The sequence below is a fragment of the Festucalex cinctus genome, chromosome 1 (genome assembly GCF_051991245.1).
Source record: "Festucalex cinctus isolate MCC-2025b chromosome 1, RoL_Fcin_1.0, whole genome shotgun sequence".
In the NCBI taxonomy this organism is placed as follows: domain Eukaryota; kingdom Metazoa; phylum Chordata; class Actinopteri; order Syngnathiformes; family Syngnathidae; genus Festucalex; species Festucalex cinctus.
The window spans coordinates 6487995-6512658 of record NC_135411.1 but is presented as its reverse complement, the minus strand read 5'-3'; the positions used below and the strand labels follow the sequence as shown (position 1 = coordinate 6512658).

Here is a 24664-nt window from a genome sequence, read left to right as displayed (position 1 = left end):
TCAAATTTTTTTTGATTGTTTGTTTGTTTGTTGTTGTTGTTCAACCCAAAAATAGATTTTTGGTTTGTTTGTTTGTTTTCATTTGTTGCTGTTTGTTTTTGGTTTTTTTGTAAAATACAAAACACTTTTTTTGTACAAAAAATCCAAAACACATTTTTGTACAAAACACCCCCCCCCCCCCCCCCCCAAAAAAAAAAAAAAAAAAAAATACAATACAAAACAAAAACAAAAAAATAATGGGTAGTTTTGTCAAAGTTGTGCTAAATTGACCCAAGTAGCATTTTTTTCTGGGACCAAGTTAGATCAAATGAATAACCCACAACACAGCAAATTTTTTGGTGTTTTGTACAATACAACCAATTTTTTGGGTTGTTTTTTTGTTTTTGTTTACAAAACAACCAATTTTTGCGAGGTTGTTGTATTTGTGGGTTAAATAAATAACTCAAAAAGTTGGGTCGATCCCTTTTTGAACCAATTTGGCTTGTTTTTGACCCGACTGTTTATGCTCTGTGTGAAAAAAAAAAAATGTGTATGTGCATCACTTTGTTATGTGATGTTGTGACGTATGACGTGCTCATCTCCAAGGTCCAGCATGAAGTCGGCAGGCTTGAAGTATCTTTGGTATTATAATAGCAACAACGCAGTCCACTCCATTCTGTGAGGTAGCTGCACACAAAACTCGCCGCTATTTGGTATAGCTCAACTGATTTAAAAAAAAAAAATAAAAAAAAATCTAAAATAATGCCTCTAACTGGGACTGTGTTGCAGTGCGCTACATAACAACCCGAGCCCAGTGATTGGCGGAGAATGCCGTGAAGATTTCCGTTTCTTTCCGTCTCCTCTCGCTACAGTATGATTATCTCCCGCTAGAAGATGCTACACGACGTACATGGGTAAGAAACACACGCACAAAAAAAAGAAAAGAAAAAGAAGGGCTCCTCGCGGTAGCCCCTCATAAACAAACAAACAAATAAATCAAACAGCAGAGGAATGCCGTGACAGTCCAATTGAAAGGAGTCAAAAGTCCCGAGATCAAGGAAGAGGTCCAAGTCCATCTACATTGTATTCACAAAATTGCACAGTCACTTGAGGTATCCCTTCCTTGTCTGTGCATAGGATCAGTCTATGACATGACATGTGATTCTTTTTTTTTTTTTTTTTTTTTGGAGTATTTTAACAAGGTGCTTTTTTGTTTTTTTTGTTTTTTTTTGTTTTTACATTAAGTGTCAGCACAACATAGCACGATAGTCATGAAAGAGGAAAACCATGTGTCTATGGTACTAGATTTACCCGCATCAATATTAGGGAGGGAAAAGAAAACGAAAGACAACCACGGGGGGACTGTTAGCAAGTAGATGGACACAATTAAACGAAAGGTTATTTACATTTATATACTTTTTTTTTTTTTTTTTTTTTAAACTTCTGAGGTATGGATTATAGGCCACATGCCCGTTAGTGCTCGCAGCGGGATGGTTGTGACGACACGCTGGCCCTGGACGCGTGGCAAACGAGCGAGCGGCATCTGTTCGTTGATTATCATAAAAGAGGCAAACGTCATTTGGCACTCAGGATCCGATATTGTGACATTTGACCTCCGTCTTTGGCCACTAAGAACAGAGCGGCGCTCGCTCCCCGCCGCCAGGCGACGACCGCCCTTTTTTGATTGTTCTCCTTACGTAAAAACCTGAAAAATAACCTCTTGGGTGGGCCCCAAGACCCGAGCAGATGAACATTCAAAATGCGCATCAAAGGGGAATTTGGCGTATTTCCTCAAATCGTGTCTTCTGCGCTAACATGCAAGCGAGTCGCATGAATTCTTGTTCACTTTGAAGAACAAGTCCCAAATCTGCTCAAATCAACAGTTGTGCTTGAAAGTTTACATACTTTTTGAGGTACGTAAACTTCAAAACACAACTTTAAGTGTACAAAAACTAAACATTGCTTCATGACCCCAAAATTCTATTAATAGTCACGTGCACATCTCTACTTCAATGTCAACCTCTGAAAATACCAAAACAATTGCCACATTTTTCTGGATTTTATGGACCTTAACTCATTCACTCCTAGCCATTTTTACTGAAGCAACCCCCGTTCGCCCCCGGCTGATTCACTGGACTGATTTTGCAAGGCCCACAGAATATTATGTTCTGTTGTTCTATAAAAACGTGGAACCTACCCAAAAAAAAAAAAAAAAGATTTGAGTCTCTTCTTTCATCAGGGAAAAAAGTATATTTCTATCCATTTCTGTTTTGCAGCAATGAGTATTTAGAATATAGCTAAGCTTCATCATTATTCACAAACCTGTTTAAAAATGTGGCGAAAACAGCTCGTTGAAACATGGCCCTGGTTGATCTCGTATACTCTGCTGCCACCTGCTGACCGTTTTTGTAATAACTACCATCGATTCAACTGTTCTCTTCAGTTCCGAGGCTGCATCAAACTCTAGCATAAAAAAAAAAAACAACAAAAAACATAAAAAATGTATAAATGTGTCTTTGGGACACTGGTAATATTTAAAATAGAATGTATTTATACGTTTTTGGGAGCTAATGAGTTAAGCCTTTTTCTCACCATACAGTGTGCTCATAAGTTTACATAATTTTTTAGTGTGTAAACTTTCAAGCACAAATCTACATATCAGAGTGTATCCCCATTAATGCAGCGTATCAATCCCAAGATTTGTTTTTCCAGTTTAAAGTAACTTCATTCATTTTTATTCTAATGTACTTTAAAGCAGTGCTTCTCAAATGGTGGACTGTATCAGGTGTTTTGGACAGTCACGTGATCATTGTGACATATCGCGCGCGTAAAATACACATTGAATCACATGGAATGACAACAAAGCACTCACGAAGAATGATCGCGTCCCACGACGGACAGGAAAGTTGGAATTACGCCAAAGCTGGATAAAACTGGCTTGTACTCTGCTAGGCTAAGCTACATGTCGTGCGCTAAGCACGCTTTAGCCCACATTAGGAGCGGCCATGAAATCGGATGTGTGGAGGACTTTACTCTGAACAGAATTGGCGCAATATTTGGGATCCAATACGTCTTTTTCTCGCCAATTACTTCAGTAAATTCCCATTGAAGTGAACGAAGGCGGCTTCCGGTTACGCACGGGATGCGTCATCACGATCATGTGACCAGGAACATGGCGACCCACACCGTATGTTCGAATTCTGATACTTAATCGGTTTAAACTAAAATTCAGGGAATAAGATGCCAGAATTATTTGCACTTTTATTCTTTGTACACAATGCCTAATCCGAATACTGGAAAATGATTAATAAGTGTTGTATCGCTTTAACTTCCAGGATCCCTTGCCGTACCCCAGCCAAAGGCAGAACCAAGGATATTTTGTTTTGGGCCCATTTGAAATCATTTCCCGTTGTTTTGTACTAGTCTTGTCCTAGCTAGCGCTAAGCTACACTCTAAAAACAATTGGGTCAAAAAGGAACTGACCCGACGTATTGAGTTATTTATTTAACCCCCAAACAATCCATAAAACAAGCCCCTAAAAATGGTTTGTTTTGTACAAGACACTGCCAAAACATGTGCTATGTTATTGGTTATTCATTTTGAGCCAACTTTGTAAAAAAAAAAATAAAAAATAAAAAAATACTGGCTGCTACTTGGGTCAATTTGACCCAACTTTGAGAAGACAACCCTGGAGGAGTTGGATAAAAAAAAAATGATTTGAATAGTTAAAAAAAAAAAGAAAAAAAAGTGCTTGATAATTTACATGTCCTTGGAGCGCACTGTATGATGAGGCAAAAAAAAAGAAAAAAAAAAAAAGGCTTAATGTCCATAAAATCCTGTGGCAATTTTTTTAAAATATTTTCTGAGGTTGACATTGACACGAGTAGAGATGTGCATGTGAATTTTGGTGATGATTCACAGCATGATTTGTGTCATGAAGCGACCTTTAGCTTTTTCACAATTACAGATGTTCTTGAAAGTTTGCAGTACGTAAACTTTCAAGCACAACTGTACATCCGAAAGCGAGATACGCTTATCGCATACGTCCATAAAATCCAAAACGCCGTGGCGATTGTTTTTGATATTTTTCAGAGGTTGAAGTTGACATGAGTAGAGCGATGTGCATGTGAATTTTGGTGATGATTCACAGTATTTTTGTGTCATGAAGTGACCTTTAGCTACTCGGCTAACTCGACACCCGTGACGCGGACGTTTACGGTGGTTGCTGCGCTAAACTGATGTCTGCAGTGGAGATGAGAATTAGTGCTGTCAAAGTTAAAGCGTTAACTCATTGATTAAAAAAAAATGATCGCATTAATCATGTATTAACGCCGATTAATCGCACTATTAATTTGATGATCCTTTAGCTTGACAGCGGATGGTTACGCTAAAGGTAGCACAGGTTGTGTTTGACCAATAAACATAACTACTTGCATTAAAGTAAATCATTTAATAAATGTTTGTGTATGATATTCGGAATATTTCTTCATGTTAAACTGTTGGGGTCATTTTTTAATTTTAAAGCAAGTACCGTATTTTCCGCACTATAAGGCGCACCTAAAAGCCGTCAATTTTTTCAAAAGCTGACCATGCGCCTTATAATCCAGTGCGCCTTATATATGGATCACTATTGATCCGCAACAGGTCTCGCTGTCAAGACGCCATCGTTGACCCTGCACGATCGGCACAAGTTCCCGCCATCTTGGATCGCTAGCTAATACGAATACTTTACCTCAGAGAAAATAATAAAACAGCTGTTCATTCATTTTGGGAGTGAATGGAGTTGTCAGAAAGCTGGTTTGGAATCTATGAATAAAGTTTGACTGACCTATCTGACTGTTTTGTTGACATTCCCTTTAGCGCAGCACCATCTAATGGATGCATAACGTAACCCCAGCCTCTACTGTAGCGCCTTATATATATGGAAAAAGTTTTAAAATATGTCATTCATTGAGGGTGTGCCTTATAATGCGGAAAATACGAGTACGCTGACTTGAGTAAATCAAAGCCCTTGGCCACAATTTGAGGAAATACGGTACTTTGCATGTGTGTGTGTGTTTGTTTTTTTGCAGCGCTGCCCTCGTGCATAATGCGAATGCACTCAAGTTCGATCTTTGGTTTGTGTTTGCCGCGTTTCGGTGCGAGATAGAAGCTGCTACGACTGCACAGGACACAAACATGCGCCAAGATGTGGTTGAACACGAAAGCAGGTGGCAGTGTTGTTGTGTTGCACGCGTGCACACGCATGTGACACGCACATGCAATGTTGCGGGTTATTGAGGAGGAAGCGTGCGCAGGTTCGCTGGTCAAAGGACCGCTTGACACCCACGCGCGCTGTCCTTTGCGCGTTAGCGGAATGAGTTGCGGTGGATCGCGGGCCCAGCAGGCGCATCTGCTGACTGATTGTACGGAAAGAAGATTAGGGCCAGTGAACAGAGGGAAAAAAAAAAAAAAAGTTGGTCAGGATTCTCACTTTATTCTCAAAATTCTCACTTTAAAGTCAGAATTCTGACTTTATTCTCAGAATTCTGACTTTAAAGTGAGAATTGACACCTGTGATACAAGAATTCTGAGAATAAAGTCAGACTTCTTAACTCTTTGACCGCCAAAAACGCTTAATAACGATCAGTAAAGTCACGACGTATGCCGCCGTAAACGTTAAATGACGTCAACTAAGTTTTTTATTTTTTTTATTTTTTTTCCCCTCAGTGCAACGTCTAAGTGCAGCGCTGTCTGGTCAATGGATTGTGGAATAAAAAAACACTAACTATAGCCAGCAGATGGAAGCATTGTATCTCTTTTCGTGAACGATCAAAGCCTTTGTCATATCAAAGGTTTTTTTTTTGATGACGTGTGGCAGTAATAGAGTTAAAGTCAGAATTTAGACTTTATTGGTGCTACTTTTATTCTCACTTTTGAAGTGAAAATTCTGAGAATAAAGTCAGAATTTCGACTTTAAAGTCAGAAGTCTGACTTTATTCCCGGAATTCTGACTTTATGCAGAATTCAAAGAGAACAAAGTCAGAATTGTGAGAAGCTACTATTATTCTCAGAATAATTGTTAAAAGAATTGTTCTCAGAATTCTGAGAACAAAGTCACAATTCTGAGAATCAAGTCAGAATTTCGACTTTAAAATCACAAGTCTGACTTTATTCTTGGAATTCTGACTTTAAAGTCAGAATTCTGAGAGCAAAGTCAGAGTTGTGAGAATAAAGTCAGGATTCTGAGAATGTGTCACTTTATTAGTGCTACTATTATTCTCACTTTAAAGTCAGAATTCTCAGAACAAAGTCAGAATTGTGAGAATAAAGTCAGAATTCTGACTTAAGTCAAAATTCTCAGAAAAAGTCAGAATTCTGAGAATAAAGTCAGAATTCTCACTTTTAAGTCCGAATTCTCAGAAAAAGTCAGAATTCTGAGAATAAAGTCTGAATTCTCACTTTTAAGTCAGAATTCTCAGAATAAAGTCAGAATTCTCATTTTTCAGTCAGAATTGTGAGAATAAAGTCAGAATTCTGACTTTTAAGTCAAAATCCTCAGAAAAAGTCAGAATTCTGAGAATAAAGTCCGAATTCACTTTTAAGTCAGAATTCTGCGAATAAAGTCAGAATTCTCAGTTTAAAGTCATAATTTTGAGAATAAAGTCCAGAATTCTGAGAATAAAGTCAGAATTTTCAGAAAAAGTCAGCATTCTGAGAATAAAAAGTCAGAATTCTCACTTTTAAGGCAGAATTCTCAGAAAAAGTCAGAATTCTGAGAATAAAGTCAGAATTTTTAGAAAAAGTCAGAATTCTCACTTTAGTCAGAATTCTGAGAATAAAGTAATAATTCTCACTTTTAGGTCAGAACTTTGAGAATAAAGTCAGAATCCAGCCAAACTTTTTTTATTTTCTCTCTTCACTGGCCGCAATCCTCTTCCGTATGATTGTGAGGAACATCTTGATGAAAAGAAGCAAACCAGCACCAAACCTTTTTAGCAAAAATAACCACTGTTACCTCAAATCCTCTTTTTTTCCGCGTCAGCCCCTTGTGCTTCAAGCGACTGTAATCTTTGGTATTACGAAGAGTTCACCCCTGATAGTAACATTCAGAATCACAGAAACGATCTGATTCACCCGCTCGTGTGGTGACGCACTTTGAGCAGATGAATGAGATGGAAAGAAAACAACTACACACCCTGTAGCTCGCCGCTTTCGCGCGTAAATAACACCTCCCCGACCCTCCCCCCTCCTCAGGCCTTGGAGAAAGTGCTGACCGAGGAGGCGCCGGGGTGGACGGGCGGTGAGTTGGCGTTGGCGTGTCTGTGAGCGACGTGGCCGTGCGCCGCCCCGTGCTCCTCGGCGTCCCAGCGGTTCGGGCAGCGGCGGCGCGAGTTCATGAAGAAATTGGAGACGGTGGAAAGCTCCAGGCCCAGCTGCTGGGAGATGGTGAGCTGCATCTCCTTGGAGGGGCGGCGGTTCTCTCGGAAGATGGCTACCAAGGTACGACGCTGCAGGTCGGTGAACACAAGTCGCTGCTTCTTTGGCACCTGGTTGCGCTCTCGTCCTCGGTCTTCCTCCTTGCGCTTACATGCTGCGGACACAGTTTGGAGGGCAAGAAGTGAACAAAAACACAATTCAAATTTCTCTGATTTTTTTTAAAAATGAAGGAGAGAGTTCAAAGACACTCAACTTAGATGCTCAAAGAAAAACATGAAATGACAAAAGAATAACATTTGAAAACAAACAATAGGTCATTTGTTTGCATGCATGACATTATTCATATTGCAGTCATGTCAAAAAACGTGATATTCTGATAAATATTGCATTTGAGGAATATAAATTAACTCATTCACTCGCCGCCATTTTCACACTTTGCAATCCCGTTCGTTCCCGGCTGTTTTACTGAATTTTGACTGATTTTGCAAGGCCCACAGAAAATTGTGTTCAATTGCTACAAAAGCATGGAACATATCAAAAGAAAGATTAAAGTCTCTTCTTTCATCAGGAAAAAAAGTATGTTTCTATCTGTTTCCGTTTTAGAGCAATTAGCATTAGAAGAGAGCTAAGTTTCATCAGTTTTCACAAATCTATTTAAAATTGTAAGTAATTTAGCTTTTTTTTTTTTCTACATGGCCCTGGTTGATCTCCTTTGCTCTGCTGCCACCTACTGGCCGTTTGTGTAATAACTACAATTTCTGCAACCGTTCTTTGCAGTTGAGAGGCTGCGTCAAAGCCTTCTTTATGCTCTAGCATAAAAAAATATAATAAAAAAACGTATAAATATGTCTTTGGGACACTTAAAACATAAAAAAAAAAACTTATTTACACGTTATTGGGAGCAAATGAGTTAAGCAGAAAAATCCAGACATTTTTATCCATCTCAGGGGGCGGCCATTTTGCCACTTGCTGTCGACTGAAGATGACGTCACACTTGCTCATGGTCTCGGGTAGCGACCAATCACAGCTCAGTTTGCAAAAGTCACATGACCAAACTTAGAAAACAGGTCAGTCGTGATTGGTGATTACCTGAGCGTCTGTGATGTCATTTTCAGTCGACATCAAGTGGCAAAATGGCCACCCCATGACGGGTGGAATTTTCCACTGAACTCATATAGCACAAACGCAATATTCACCAGAATGACGTGTTTAGACCAAGGTTATTTTAGTTAACTAAAACTAAAATTCAAAAAACAATTTAGTTAACGAAATCAAATAAAAACGAAAATGCTTTTTTTTTTATAGCGAAAATGTCCTTCGTTTTCATCTTTGGTAATTAATTGAATGCATGAGCCTTTGGGGATGATTTTAAATGTGATTTTAAGTTGATTTATTTTGATATTAACCGGAATAAGGACGATTGAAAATGTGTCACAAAGAAGTGACATCATCTAGCAGCAGCCAATAGAAAAGCACCTTCAGATGACGTCGCTCTCATGTTTTTTTTTTTAATATTGCGCATGACTAATACACGTTTAAAAAAAAAATAAAACTAAGAATTTATTAAATAACTAAAACTAATAAAAACTAACAAAACCACCCTGAAAACTAAATACAACTAACTAAATAAAAAAAAAAAGCTCAAAACGAAATAAAAACAAACAAAAATTAAATTCATTTTATTAAAAAGACTGGATTTCAAATTGACTCATTCGACATCGTTTGAAACAGCCATGTTGGCTGTTGAAAACATGGAAATCAGGCTGGATAGGGGTACTCGAGGACCGGGTTTGAGAACCACTGATCTAGAACACCGACGATCAACCAACTCATCGGGTATGCCACATGGAAATTAAATTTCATTCAGGTCTCATTTATTTATAATGTAAAATATCTTTTGTTCATCTATCTATTGCATGCTAAGGACATTGTGACAGGCGGACAATTCAATTAATTTACACTAGAATGCAGTAGGTGCAATTTACCTGTGTGTACTGTATCTACCTGTTGCCATTCATCCAACTGAATAAAATTTCACACAGACTATGTGAGTAAATTCAGACTATTTTGGTGAAAATAATTTTTGTGTGACTTTTTTTGATTGTGTTGTGTGAGATTCTTCAATTATGTGTCTTATTAATTAGGTTGGGAAACACTGGTCTTGAACTATTATTATTATTATTATTATTATTATTATTATTATTATTATTATTATTATCATTATCATAGTGTATTGCATTCACTTTTTTCGAACTAATTTTTTTGGGGGGGAGCTTTGTTTTTTGAAAAAAAATTTCTGTTTTACTGAATAGTTTTTCTGTCATAAAAAGATATTTAAAAAAAAATGAAAAAAAATAGTCATAAAAACAGGAGAAAAAAACATTTTAAAAAACAGACAAAAAATAATATATATATATATTTATTTATTTATTTATGTATTTATTTTACATATGAACGAGGTGGTGGTAACAAGATGGCCGCCCAGTGACTTAAACGGCTTGCACTAGCATGTATGGGCTGTAGACTATCCAGTCATATATACAGGTCAGTTGTCTGAAACGGGTTACTTTGAGTTCAGAGGTAAAAAATAAAAAATAAATAAATAACACTAATAATAATTAATTAAAAATACGCAGAAAAAAACAGAAGTTGATGCTGCGTTTTTTTTGGAATAATTTTTTTCTGTTTGTTTTTTTTCCTGTTTTTTTTTTTTTTTTGATTAGTTTTTTTTTCTCCTGTTTTTTCCCCCTCTTTTTTGAATATTTTTTATGATAGAAAAAAATATTAAATAAAACACAAATACATATTTAAAAAAAAAAATCAAAAAAAAAATCTCCCCCACCAAAAAAAAATAGTCAGGAAAACCAGGGGGGGGGGGGGGGGGGTTCAATGTAATACACTTCCGTAATTATTATTATTATTATTAAATTAATTTGTTTGAACTTTTAAATTATTTATTTATTATGTATTTTTAAATTGATAAAATTGCACTTGTAGTGCTATGAATGACAACAGTAGATCTGCGGGCATGAGGAAACGCGATTTCCCGGTGGTGCGTTCAGGAACAGTCCAAAAACTTGTATCTTGTCATTTTTCCCGGATATTTTGACACAGCTGTGATATTTCGTGTAAGGCGATCAAACTGAACTGTGAGGTGAAGCTTGTGAAGCAAGTTTGTTGTTGTGCTCTTTGTCTTGTTTTTACTTTGGCTCTCCTTCAACTCTGTCGGTGGAGGAGGAGGCGGTTCACGCGTGGCTAAATCGCCTCGATTGCGCTTATTTGTGTGGCTCGCTGCAAAATCGGAGGCGCTCGCCGCGAAACGCTGACAAAGGCACGCGCGGGCCTCCGTCAGTGGGGCTCGTTTGTGGCTGCGAGGGCTGCAAGGGGGAGTCTGTTCTGTTCTGCTGCCCTAAAAAGCTGCAATGATCGATTTTCCGCGGTTTTCTCCCGAACACGTGGTCCAGTAATCAGGGCTCCCTTCCCCACCCGATCGATCGCCATCGATCCGCGAGACCGAGGCGTGCGCGCGTGCGTGTTGTGTGTGCGCGTGGTGTATAACTCGGGAGCGCGCTTTGTGACCGATGAGGCGATATTGTTTATTTGCGAGGATGTCTCAAATATGCGCAAAAACAATGTATTTGGAAAAATAACGTATGTTTTGTCATGTGCGCGTGTGAGTGCACGTGAGGAGCCGCGGAAGAAGAAAGGCAATAAGGTTGGCCGCAGAGTGGAGGTGGTGCATGCAACATGATTGATGACTTTACAGCAGGTTTAGACAACAACAGTAAACAGATTTGACTGCGAGGAGATCGATCGATATGAGCGTGCGCATGCGTATGCATGACCGAGTGAGCATGCGCGTGCGTTTGGATCCTCGTTTTTTTTTTTCTCCACTTTGTTTCCGCGAGCAAAAGCGTCATCGCAAAGCTGTATATGTGTTCACGTCTCTGTCCGCTCCTCAATTGTTTTAATTTGCGCCCAGATTGATAGCCCCCCATATTGATTGATCCGAACCATTTCATGGAACGTTTATTCAATTGGTTCAGGTTCAGCCAAGCCCGAATCTCCTCCAGGCTCTCTAAGTGCTATCTCAAACTCAACTCAATACTCCCTAATGTAATGACTGAAGGCTAGTGCTAATATAGTGATAATTTAATATGTAATGCCTGTTTTCCAACAAGTTGGGCTTCCGGCCATTTCGCAATGCCAACAAACCCGCTCTGCTTTTCTCCCCCGCTGTTGCAAATGCATCAGAGTAGCTTCGAGCAGGGGTCCACAACCACCCAGTATACGGGGCGGATCATTTGGTAAAGATTTTTTGTTGTTGTTCGTTTATGAATAGTGGATGTAAAAAAAATAAAAATACATACATGAGTACTGTGTTCAATCTTGTGATCTAAAAAAAGAAAGCGCAAGAGGAACTAGAATAAGTGCAATTTCTAAAGAAATTGCGCGGGAATGCTGAATGCTAAGCTGAATGATCATGAAGTAAATTGAAGGATAACTTGTGTGAAAATTACAAAGTAATTAACTAGCAATTACTTGTATTAGTAGTAGTAGTAGTATTACTCGTAACTAGTAATATACATTATATTTAGAAGTTTTGAACAAAGCTGAACACTTTCAAAGCTGATGGGGACACGTTTAATCAATTCTGTGAAATTATAATGCATTTTCTGATATGATAGTCAGTTGGTATACATTTATATCCCTTCGTGGATATCATTGCAATGTACAGTCAGAGGTGGGATTCGAACTGGTTACTGAACAATGTACTAGGGAGCTACTGAGCAGTATCAGTCGTTTGTACGGAAGTGGGCGTGGAAAGTGAGACTTATAAAAATGTCAAAGTCAGTCCCATTGAAAATGAATGGGGGAAAAAGTTGATCTTTAATATTAAATTGTGCGAGTACTGTAAGTAATGTGGAATCGGACGATATATTCCCAAGAAGGCGTGAATTTTCTCAGCAAGTTGAAATTTCAGCGGTGTAAATCGTTAGTATTATGTGGGAGTTGTTTGATGGCAAAAAAGTGAGGAGAATAAAATGTGCCTGAAATAATAATAAAGAGTGCAAATAATTCAGCATTCCCACAATTATTTCAAAACTTTTCTACCAATCGTGTAGAAAACTTTACTCAAACTTTATTTGGGGTGCAATCTTTGGGGCCTAAATCAGGATTAAGGGAATTATGAACAGTTCCAAACCTTCAGGATTCTGATATAGAAAGAAGAAAAATGTCCAGAAAAAGCATACTAGAACATCCATCCATCCATTTTCTTGACCGCTTATTCCTCACAAGGGTCGCGGGGGTGCTGGAGCCTATCCCAGCTGGCTTTGGGCAGTAGGCGGGGTACACCCTGAACTGGTTGCCAGCCAATCACAGGGCACACAGAGACGAAACCATCCACCCTCACCAGCACACCTAGGGACAATTCGGAGCGCTCAATTAACCTGCCATGCACGTCTTTGGAATGTGGGAGGAGACCGGAGTACCCGGAGAAGACCCACGCAGGCACGGGGAGAACATGCAAACTCCACCCAGAAAGGCCGGAGCCTGGACTCGAACCCGAGTCCTCAGAACTGGGAGGCGGACGTGCTAACCGGTCAACCGCCATGATGACATGGGGGTGTGAGGGTGTGCACACTTGTGCAACCACATTATCTCAGTTGGTAATTTTACTTGTTTAAAACATTTTTTCTTAATTTAGCGAGTTATATCGGTCACTTGAATGGTGGATCAATTTTAGGAATTGTCTCTGTCTCGTTCTTACAATTTGAACAGGGGTGTGTAAGACTTTTTCAAATTTTATTTTGACCACATTTTTCTTCATGGCCACGAACTAACCGCTCAAATGACTTCTTCGGGAGGGGAAAGTTACTTTCAATTAATATGAGGCAGCATTTCAAGCGAGAATTTAATCTCAATAGGTAATTCACTTTTTTTTGTTTTTTGTTTATTGTTGTTTTTTCTGATGAGGTGTTGTTGACCATTTTCAGATGTCTTTTATCTGCCTCCGTTTCCAGATTGCACGATCAGGCCTGCCTCTGCTTCTGCGTCATGGTGAGTTGTATTATTTTAGAGAATATGTGCATGCGTAAATAGTAAGATTGTATGCAGATGGTTTACCATATTGTGCATTCGGTTGGGGGACGACCGCAGCGGCTTTTCGAGCACAATGGAGCCTGCTTTGAGTGCGGTCAATGCATATTTCAGATAATCAATAGGTCCATTCCAAACGGTGCCCCCCTGAACGAATAGGACCGCTGGGGAAGTGAAAGCGGGAGCATCTCATTAAGCGTCCGCTTGTCTCTGGGGACGAGCGGCTACAGCGGCGAGCTATCTTTAGGCGCGCCTCATTATCAAACGGGCCTTTCGGAAGGGGACGAGCCGGCGTCGGCAGTCTCCAGTGGCGATGGCCGCTTTTTTTTCATATGTCAACAACCGGCCACTTGATCGCAGCCGGAGATCAAGTCAATTGGCTCCTGTTCGTGTGTTTCATCGTTGAGGAGGATGACGACGGTGGTGTGGTTGTTTAGCACAGGAAGTCGCGCAATTGCGTAATCGTTGTGCTTGTACGGGACACTTCATTAGGCACACCTGTGCCACGGGAAATTATGATGTCAGGTCATTGATGTGCAAATTATTTCATTCTTTGTTCAACTGTCTATGCCAATGACTTACAGTGATAGGCACAGTATATATATATATTTTTAATGGACATTATGTGATGAGGTTTTTTTTTTTCATGTCAAATGTGTTTTTGCCTAAAAAAGTTGTGAAATACTTTAGGGGCGATTGACACTTGACATTAAAAAAAACACAAAAAAAAACATTCATGCATAGTTTTGTATACAGGACTTTCTCAGAAAATTTGAATATTGTGATAAAGTTAAGTATTTTCTGAAATGCTATTAAATAAGCAAAAATGCCAGACAATCTGGATTCATTACAAATAAACTGAAATATTGCAAGCCTTTGATTGCTCTAATATTGCTGATTATTGCCCTGCGATTGGCTGGTGACCAGTCCAGGGTGTAACCCGCCTACTGCCAAAAGCCAGCTGAGATAGGCTCCCCCCCCCCCCCCCCCCCCCCCCCTGCTGATTATGGCTTTTATTTTTTTTATTTTTTTTATTTTTTTTATTTTTTTATTAATTTTTTTACTTGGTCTGAGGAAATATTCAAATATTTTGAGACAGGATATTTGAGTTTTAAGCCGTAATCAGCAATATTGACATAACAAAAGGCTTGCAATATTTCAGTTTTTGCATATTTGCATATTGCATATTTCTACTTTTTTTTTAATAAATAAAATGTGCTTCCTCTCTGGTACCCAAACCCACTAAAATATTTCTCATGCACATATAGCATACAAACTAATATTTAAAAGATTACTTAAAAAAAAAAAAAAACTACAAAAACAGCTCTTAATGATAAAAATCAGTTCATTGGCAAATTAAAAGAAATTCATCCATCCATTTTCTTGACCGCTTATTCCTCACAAGGGTCGCGGGGGGTGCTGGAGCCTATCCCAGCTGGCTATGGGCAGTAGGCGGGGTAACAGCCTGAACTGGTTGCCAGCCAATCACAGAAAACAAATTCCACATAGTCAAAAAATAATAATAATCCATAAGACAGATGGATGGAGGCAGAAGCAAAAGCTTTTCATTTAATAATCAATCATTTGACATATTATAAAGGGCCAAATAAAGACACACAAATCGTGTCAAGCAACTCACAACTATAGCAAAACAATTCAGTTTGACCTGTGACCCATTTTTTGGGTCCATGCAAAAAAAAAAATGTGCAGGCAGGGTAACCAAAATATTAGAAACACCTTCTTTGGAGTACATAGTATACATTAAAAGTAGTAATCAGCATCATTATCTTTATAAAAGCACAAATAAAGTGTATATAGGTGGAGCCAACTGAATGATGTCGTGATTTTAAATGCATGTTTTTGAAGTGGACCCCACTTAAAAAATTGCTTGCTACCCTCACTACTATCATATCATATAGGAAAAGACAATTGGGGCAGTTTTGCCAATTTCGGGGGGGGAGAGGGGAGGGGTCATAAAAAAATGAAATATGTGCATGCGTGTGTGTGAAATGAGGGGTGAATATGGGGAAGGTGGAGGGGGGGGGGGTGCAGACGGTGAACTAACCGCACCGTGCTGCTGCTAGTCGAGCCGTGGACGGAGGGATGAGATCGGGCTTTGTGTGCGGCGAGACGGGCCCTCTCCCGCCCTGGACGGACTACTGGAAGGCGAGAAACAGTTTGGTGTCAATCACTGTTGTTATGTGTGTGTGTGTCACACCTCAATATTGATACGTATTGATCAGATTAGAGGCCCTCTCGTCGGATGTGTGCAGTTGGCAAACACGCACGCGCAAAAACGCCCGCAATTGATCACGAGCGGATTATTTGAAACATTTCCTTGAAGTTGTCGATGGGAAGTGCGCGTTGTCTTGTCCAGACAAGCGATGGGAAGCTTTTGAATGGCTTGTAAACGCTCGTCTTATTGGCTTGTGCCTTTTTTTTATGCCTTCTCCGTTTGCTTTCACGTTACTTCCTTCAATGCGAATTAAGATTAAACGCCTAATTTCACACTAAACAACTCCTTTTTTTCCCCACGTGTTTTTTTTTTCTCCCTTGCCGACAAAACATACTCAGTGACGTCACTTTATTTAGATTTTTTTTAAACATACCTCTGTACCTTAAAGCCAACTTTTATAATCAAATATATTTACACAAATGTACTTACAATTTTTTTTTACATTTTGCCACCTCTTCCACTAAATAACAAAAAGGGTTTAATGGCAATTATATATATATATATATATATATATATATATATATATATATTTTTTTTTTTTTTTTAATCAGTTTTAAGAGATAAAGCCTTCCATTTTTTTTTATTTTTTTTTTTTTTTTTTTACAACCAGATTTGACAGATTTGAAAAATAATTATTTTTTGCTCTGCATGTCGTGCGAGATAATTGCACATATTTGATGTGAGCTAAAACTTTGCAAACGTCTCCCTTGCACGCTCACATGGATAATTATTCCATACTTGTGTTTTAGGGATGAAATGACGGCGCAGGGCAAAGAAATGATGCGCTGGTCCACAGCCAGACATGAAATGAGGAGGGAAAGGAAGGAAGGAAGGAGAGAGCGCCGAAAGAGAGCAGAGGAGAGGAAATCGATCGCGATTCCGAGCGAGTCCGATAAGCCTCAACAATGTATAGTGCATGTGCGCGCGCACACACACACACCGCACGCCTCCATAAAATCAAATGACATCACAACCTTGAATGCCGATGAGGATTTGCTGACGTGAGCGGAAAGCGTCACATTTCCCATTGGCCAAACTCCTTTGTCACAATTTGCATTTTGGCGGATGTAAATGCGGCATTCGCGGTTGGTCGGAAATCGGACTTTTACGAGTTCAAACCAGGAAGTGTGAACGGGAAATCCCCCTTGCAAAGTCGGAAGAAGAAAAAAAAAAGGACCCCGACTTCACCGGCGGACTACAATGTGACGTCACTTTGAATAGGAAAAACATAATTTACTGGAGTATAAAAATAGATTTCTTCATTCATAAATATTCGCCATAACTTCACATAACGCAACGTATGTGACAGTATTGCCGCCATCTGCCTGCCTGAAATTATACGGTCAACTACTGAACTGTATGGAATGCTTATGAAATAAGATAAAAACAATAAATGAAACAAAATTGCGAGTAGGTAAATTTTCTGGAGGTCAAAATGAGGTTTGAGGATTAAAAAAAACAACAACAATTTAACACTATCCGCCATTTTGGTTGTTTACTTTCGCCTGGAACGCTTTCAGGTCGGTTATCCGACTTCCGACCATCCTCGAATGCAGCGTCAAACCAGGAAGTGTGTACGGGAACGCCCACTTTGTACTCGGAAATTCCGCTTGCGAAGTCGGCCGACTTCACTAACGGACTACTCGTGACGTCACTCTACAATGGCGACCACAGACCGTGAATGGTAAAACACAATTTACTTGAGTATAAAACTAGATAGCTTTGTTCATTCATAAACATTCGACATAACTTTGTGACAGTGTGCCGCTATTTCCCTGCCTGAAATTATACGGTGAACTATTTTAAATGTATGGAATGCTTGTGAAATAAGATAAAAACAATAAAGGAAGCAACATTTCGAGTAGGTAAGTTTGCTGGAGGTAAAAAATGAGTTTTAAGAACCAAAATACAAAACAATTCACCACTATCCGCCATTTTGGTTGTTTACTTCAGGTCAGAACTGTGAATAAATAACTGATTATTTCCGACCGTCCTCGAATTCAGCATAAATGTACACCGTGCTCGTCAGGATGTCCCGGGTGTTCTCCCCAAACCACTTTTTTTTTTCTTTTCTTTTTTGTGGCGTGTTAAACCACACGTTGGACTTTGCTTACCCTCGTGGAAGATGCTGTTACAAAGCAGCTTACGCCGCCACTTTCTGCCTTGCTGCCTTTCCTCCCCCGGCCCTCCGTCTCACTCGTACTTATCAATTATTAAGCTGGCTATTGATCCTTTCACTAGCCAAGCCTCTATCAGGCTGTTCGCACAAAAGCGAACGCAGAGCTGGCTGCCTTCACTCAATCAATGGCATCTCACAGCCTTCTTACTGGATGTGCTGGGTGCTGCTCTTCTTATATTTTCGTGTCATTTTGCTCACCTGTGAAATGGGCCCTCTCGAGTTTGATCCAACAGGGACGCACGCGTGTGCGAAAAGGCGCTGATGAATCTCAAATCAGGTTGTTTGTTTGTTTTGTTTGTCTGAGCTCAGCTTTCAACCTGCACGGCGCCCTCCCATCCATTATGTGCTCGCGCTTTTCTTCAAAGCGAAACCAACTGGCCAGCAGGCTTGTGTGTTTTTTTTTTAATTTTTTCTTTTATGATGTTGCTGTCATGGTGCAGAGCGTGGAGGGGGAAATGTATGGAAAACGGGGGAGGGGAGATTGGGAAACTGGATTATTGATCGCTTAATGTGCAAAGCCTGGCAAACACAAAAAGGACCCAGTTACACACTATTAATGACGCTCACAAGCTCATCGGATAATCCACATCCATCCATCCATCCATCCATCCATCCATCCATCCATCTATCTAAAATGTGCTGTCACTATTGTTTTTATACCATTTTTACAATGGATTAATCGATCGAATTAATTGATTAATCAACCAATCTTCATTTAATTTTGCATTAAAGTGTATTACAAAAAAACATTTATTTCCCTGATTACTGTTTATTAACCAGTGATTGATGTTTATTTTGTACTTTGTGTATAGAGTGCATTAAAAAAAAAAAAAAAAAAAAAAAAAAAACAAGGGTGGGGGGGGGGGGGGGGGGGGGTTGAGGTTGTGCTATGTTACCGGTTCAGCCATTGTTTTCTAAAGTAACAACAATGTATTGTTGATATGCTGAAATTAGAGGATTTTCGACAATTTTAGATAAATAAAAAATATTAAGAAAAAAATAAATGTTAATAAAAATTTTAAAAAATAAAAAAAGAGAGAGAGAGCAATGATGATGTTTGGTCAGACTGTCGAATGAAAAATTGAGCTCTCTCTCAAAAAAAGAAGAAGAAAATGGCTCCAAACGATTACTCGATTCTTAAAAGTTTCGCCAGGTCACTCTTGTCAAAGAGATTGTGATCTCAATGTGTTTTTACCTGGTTAAATAAAGATTAAGTAAAATAGTTGTCGATTAATTTGAAAATCGATTACTTGTCGATTAATCGATTAATTTTGACAGCTCTATCTATCTACCTATCTATCTACCTATCTATTTACATCCCCATTCTGTAAGGAATGTCAGTGGTTGTGAAGTTTCACATTTTCACACTGCACTTATGTTGCGCTTCAAGCGTTAACACAATTTCAACCGTCTCTATAAAAGTCAGGGGAAAAAAATGACGGGTCTTCTACATTGCATCTGTTTTTGCAGTATTTCTGTGTAAAATACGCTTCACTCAGTCTCTGTCCAACCTTGATTGAGCTAAAATGACTTTTAAAAGATCTGACGACACACCACCAAAAAAAAAAAATGTCACAAAAAGTATGAAATGTGAAGTAATGAGGGTCTCGTCTCAATTTACTCGCAACTTGATTTTTCGAATGCAAAGTGGATCGACTCGTAGGAAGGCATGACTTATTCTTATTCTGACTTATTCCGCCTGTCACTCTACATCGCTGTCATAGATAGAAGAACAAAGACGTATTTGTAAATAAATACGTAATAATTCTCCCACTGCACCCTGGTTGGGAATCACCGACTACACGCCAGCCAACCGCAACGTGTCGTTTACATGCACGATCAAATATTCTGCCCTCGCAAACGTAATCATGCTCCGTTTTGATTGACAAGTCTTCGTTTAATATGTTTATTATTGTGATGTCATCAGAATGAGATTGACTCGCTCATATGACGAAGCAAAATGTGCCGTTCAATTGTACAACCACAATAACAATCATTTTGCAATGCCGGTCAAACTGAGCATCATAATTATTTGAGGAAGACTACTGCAATTTTGCACATGATGTCAGGTATAAATATGCATATTGATTGCAATGCGTATTGATAGATGTTTATTATTTTGGAGAAATGGGATAATCCAAATCGTGTTTTCAACACCTTATGTTGTGTTCTAATTTTAGAGGCTGCTTCGTGAAAAGTCACACGTTGCGTACGTGTGGTTATTGCGTCGTTCAGCTCCCGATACGAGTATCGATCCGTGCGCCACATTTCAAAGGGAGAGTGGGAACCGGCGTATTGATCAGGCAGCCCGGGGTCACCCCAGCATTTCTCCCGCGCAAAGTTGCCCCGCAAGCCCGCCATTTTGTTTACAGTATGGAAATGTTTTGGGGGGGGGGGTTTAACTGCGGTGCATTTAGGGGGGGTGGAAACTGCAGAACATGGTGTCGATTGTAAGTAGAGAACATCGTTCAAACCCAATTTGGGTCAAGAAAAGACGGACCCAACTTTTTCAGTTATTTGACCCAAAAAGTTGGGTTAAATGAAATTAATAAGCCACAAAACAACCCATTTTGGGGAGGGGTTTTTTTTGTGGGTTATTCCTTAACATTAATTGAATAAATCCAATTGAATTGGGCCAAAAATGAACTGACCGACTGAGTTATATTAACCCCAAAAATTAAAATAACAAAAAAGATTTATTTAACCCCAAAAGTTTGGTCAAATTAAATGCAACATTTTTTTGTGAGGGCGTTCATTTGACACAACTTGTTGGTTAATTGAATAACCCAAATTGAACTGGGCCAAAAAATGAACTGGCCGCCTGAGTTTTATTAACCCCAAAAGCTAAAATAAAAAGATTTAGTTAACCCCAAACGTTGGGTCAAATGTAATTAATAACTCACAAAGCAACCTTTTTTTTTTTTTTTTTTTTTTTTTTTGAGGGCATTCATTTGACCCAACGTTTTAGTTAATTTAATAACTAGAGCTGTCAAACAATTAAATTTTTTAATCAGATTAATCACATCTTAGAATTTTAATTAATCGCGATTAATCGCTTCATTAAAAAGGCTTTTTATCGACATTTTATGCCCGCCAAATTTAATGAGCACCTGTGTTAATGTTATGAGGACGTCTTCAACATTTTTTGATCCACGGCACACGCTCATCCTCCTCTTTCGAATCAGTTAATTATTTGCATAATTCAAAATGGGGGGGCTTCAATGTTGTATGTAATTATGTTTATTGCTCAAACAAAACCTGTGCTACTTTTTTTTTTTTTTTTTTTTTTTTTTTTTTTTTTTTTAATAAAAAACCTGTGCTACTTTTAATGTAACCATCCACTGTCAGCTAAAGAATCATCTGTGGTCAAAATTAATAGTATGATTCATCTGCATTAAAAGATGATTAATGCAATATTTTTTTGTGATGAATTAATTAGTGAATGCTTTAGCCCTATTAATAACCTAATTGAACTGGGCCAAAAATGAACTGCCCGAATGAGTTATATTAACTTAGACTTAGACTTGACTTTATTGATTATTGATTATTGAAATTTACTTTTCCAGCAGCAATAAGAAGAGATAATAAAATTAAAAAAATATTCAATCAATCAATAATTAATAATTAATAAATAACCCCAAAAGCTTTAAAAAAAAAATAGTTAACCCCAAAAAGTTGGATCAAATGAAATTAATAACTCACAAAGTAACCTTTTTTTTTTTTTTTTTTTTTTATGAGGGCATTAATTTGACCCTGCAACTTTTTGGTTCATTTAATAACACAATTGAACTGGGTCAAAAATGAACTGACCCAACTTTTTGAGTTATTGAAGCCAAAATTGACCCACAAAACAACCCAATTGCTTGTCGGTTATTCATTTGACCCAACTTTTTTTTTTTTTTTTTGGTAAATGAAATAACCCAAAAATGTGGGTCTAAAAATGTGATCTATTGATCTAATCTACTTTTAATAATCTATTTGCCTGAACTAAAAGACTGGATCACTAATATCATGCAAATGATGAACTGAGTGAACATTTATTATCCCTGCTGACTTTTAACTTTTACTTGTTTGATTTTCCGCGTCCTAATATGGTATGTGGGCGGGAAATGATCAACTTCATGCTTCTTCCTGCCAGCCCATTTTCTAAAATTGTATGATGAAATGTTTGATTGTCACAATGCTGTCCGAAAGGAAAAATGAACCAAAAAAATCCAAATCAATCAAAAAGTTGAGTCAATCCCTTTTTTGACCCAATTGGGGTTCTTTTTTACCCTATACACTTTTATATTGATTTTAAGTTGTGTCGCTTAATTGTTCTGAAAATGATTATTTTATTTAAAAAAAAAATAATAATAATATATTTTCTATCTATGCCAGGTCGTTGTCTTGACAAGCATAATAATGAAATTCTCTTCTTAGATGGCAAAAGGACCACACAGCTTTTTTGTGACTTTTTTTTAGCAATATTTAACTTTTAATGTTTGGGAACGCTCTTGTATCAGGGACTTTGTTTTCGCCGCAACGACTGTCCGTGGTGCTGAAATGTGAGGCGAGTCGATTGGGTCCTTTTTTTTTTTTTTTTTCACCCAAGTTGGGGGGGGGGGGGGGTCAATCGTGTGATGCAAACGGCGATCAAAATTGACATCTTTCCTTACCGGCCAGCCTGAGCGCAGACATCCGCTGGAACTCGGGCTCTTGCAGCCACTTCCACATCCTCCGAAAGGTCTCCCGGCCGGACTTGAGCTTACTCCAGGGTTTGGGGTTCCGGAGCAGGTCCGAGAGGGTCCCCTGGGAGCGGCTCAGGATCCTCTGGGCGAAAATGGCCTGCGGGATGGAGTAGCGCTTCAACTCGGCCGTGATCCTCTGAGCCACTTCCTTGGTGTTGATCTCCTCGGCCTGGATGCCCGAGCCCGCCACCCCTTGCCCGCCGCCGTGCCTGTCGCGGTCCCCGTGCAGCATGACCGGCCCCGCGCCGGGCTGCGAGTGGAGGTGGCCGTGCGGGTGGTGGTGGTGGTGATGATGATGGTGGTGCATGCCGTTGAGGTTGGCGATCATGCTGTGGCCTCCTAAACTCCTCGCCAGGTGCTCCTGCATGGAGGCGTGCGGCTCGAAGCCCGTCACCGGCGACGGGAGCATCTTGGCTTCGGCGGGCAGGTGCGCGCCCGGCCCGTAGGACTGCTGCGGGTTGTGCAAGGCGGGCAGCGGCGACAGCGAGCCGCCGTGGCCCATGCCGGACATCTCCTTGGGGTAGTGATTGTACAGGTTGCCGGCGTGCATGGGGGCGAGCCCGCCGCCGCGATGCTGGTGGTGGTGGTGGTCGTCGCGCATCAGCGTGAAGCTGCCGCTGACGTTGGCGGACGACAGCCGCTGGTGGTGCGGATGGTGGAACTTGTCCGACACGGCCGAGATGGGAGGCAGGTGCTGCTGCAGCGGCGCCAGGGTCGTGTACGTGTTGCTCAGGCTCATCCCGCTCTCGCCGCCGCACGACATGCCGATGGACGGGTGCAGGTGTCCGGGCAGCGCGGACGCCTCGGCCCGGTAGTCCCCGCCGGCCGCGCCGTCCAGGATGGAGGTCATGCCGGAGACCATCGCCGAGCGCGGCTGCGCCTGCAGATTCCGGGAGGACGAGCTGATGGGGGAACCGGGCGACGGCCGCGAGCTCATCAGGTTCCCCGCCTGGGAGTGCGAGGAGATGCCGTGGAGGTTGTCCATGGTCAGCTCCATCCGTTCACTGCACCTCCTCACCCACCCCCACCCCACCCTCCCTCCCTCACCCGCGTCTCGCCCGCTTCCCTAAAAATCGTCCAGGAGCCGTGCGAAAAGAAGCAAAACACGTGCGCGCCGATCCATCGATTAGGAGGAACGTTCGATCGGTCCGTTCCCGCGCGCGCAGGTGCAGGTGTGGCGGTGCGGGAGCTTTAATCAGCGCGCAGTTTGTTGGTCGGCGGTTATATCTCATCTCTGGTCCAACAGCGCTCCCCCCCCCCCGTCCGCGTGCATGCGCCGGAGGCGCGTGGACGCGCGTCCAACGCGGACGCGCGCGCAGATTTAGCCCCCTCCCCCCACCCACCTCGTGATAAATACAGTTGGCCACGCGGCCGTTTTGGGACACTTTTAAAAGAGGCGTTGTGATCATTTGATCCCAGAAAAAAATCCATTGACAAAATAATTCCGATATGAATAATATTTGTGTATTTATTTATTACCCCAAAAAAAGAGGACATATCAGACATTGCATGTGACGTGTTTACTTCGATGAGCGTGCATATAAGTTCCCGCACACACTGAAAAAATGCATGACTGGGCTAAATTAATATTTACACAATATAAACTGTACATTATAAAATGACACTATTTAGTTTGGTATAATATTATGTTGGTGTAATCAAATTGTAATCATCAGTCAGTTATATGAACTCATTTTGTCTGAATAATAATTACTGTACTTTAATTTATTTAATTCAATCTCCAGTGTAATAACCTTATTTATTGATTGATTGAATTCTTATTTTTAATTTTATTATTATTGTTATTATTAATTCAATCTCTGGTGTAATAACCTTATTTATTGATTGAATTATTTTTTATTGTATTATCTGTTCTCATTGCTGTCTAAAGTCTAAAATCAGGTAAATATCAATAAGTAGAATTTAATTATATTATATCAGTAATGTCAGCAATGTTGAAAAAATTTTACTCAATGGCATTCCATTTATTTTATTATTATTATTATTATTATTTATTTT

At 39.9% G+C, this 24664-nt stretch overlaps 1 protein-coding gene and 1 long non-coding RNA gene across 6 annotated transcripts in view; one reads left to right on the top strand and one right to left on the bottom strand.

Annotated features, from left to right (window-relative positions):
* LOC144013946 (uncharacterized) overlaps positions 1 to 24664 on the top strand; it is a 32796-nt gene that overhangs the window by 5846 nt on the left and 2286 nt on the right. The window contains exons 3-6 of the long non-coding RNA XR_013282374.1: positions 586 to 662; positions 769 to 893; positions 7216 to 7475; positions 13425 to 13461. This is a non-coding gene — a long non-coding RNA (uncharacterized LOC144013946). The remainder of the gene's footprint in view (positions 1 to 585; positions 663 to 768; positions 894 to 7215; positions 7476 to 13424; positions 13462 to 24664) is intronic.
* On the bottom strand, positions 250 to 23642 carry onecut3b (one cut homeobox 3b). Of its 5 annotated transcripts, none has more exons than XM_077513316.1 (3): positions 22574 to 23642; positions 15571 to 15659; positions 7312 to 7552 (listed from the first exon to the last, which is right to left on the bottom strand). In XM_077513316.1, the coding sequence occupies exons 1-3, from the start codon at positions 23640 to 23642 to the stop codon at positions 7454 to 7456; spliced, it is 1257 nt and encodes a 418-aa protein (XP_077369442.1). In that variant the 3' UTR covers positions 7312 to 7453. The 5 variants fall into 5 exon arrangements, 3 of the variants coding, with proteins under 3 accessions (XP_077369460.1, XP_077369442.1, XP_077369451.1); XM_077513325.1 differs by having other exon boundaries at positions 7431 to 7552; positions 15566 to 15659; XR_013282373.1 differs by lacking the exon at positions 22574 to 23642 and adding an exon at positions 18114 to 18252 and having other exon boundaries at positions 7510 to 7552; positions 15566 to 15659.

Excerpts from the sequence above, each read along its gene's own strand:
- onecut3b (XM_077513334.1), bottom strand. The coding sequence starts at position 23,642 with ATGGAGCTGACCATGGACAACCTCCACGGCATCTCCTCGCACTCCCAG. Across the intron at positions 7,553-22,573 it reads GTCTGCGCTCAGGCTGGCCG|CATGTAAGCGCAAGGAGGAA; the intron begins GTAAGGAAAGAT and ends CTGTGTCCGCAG.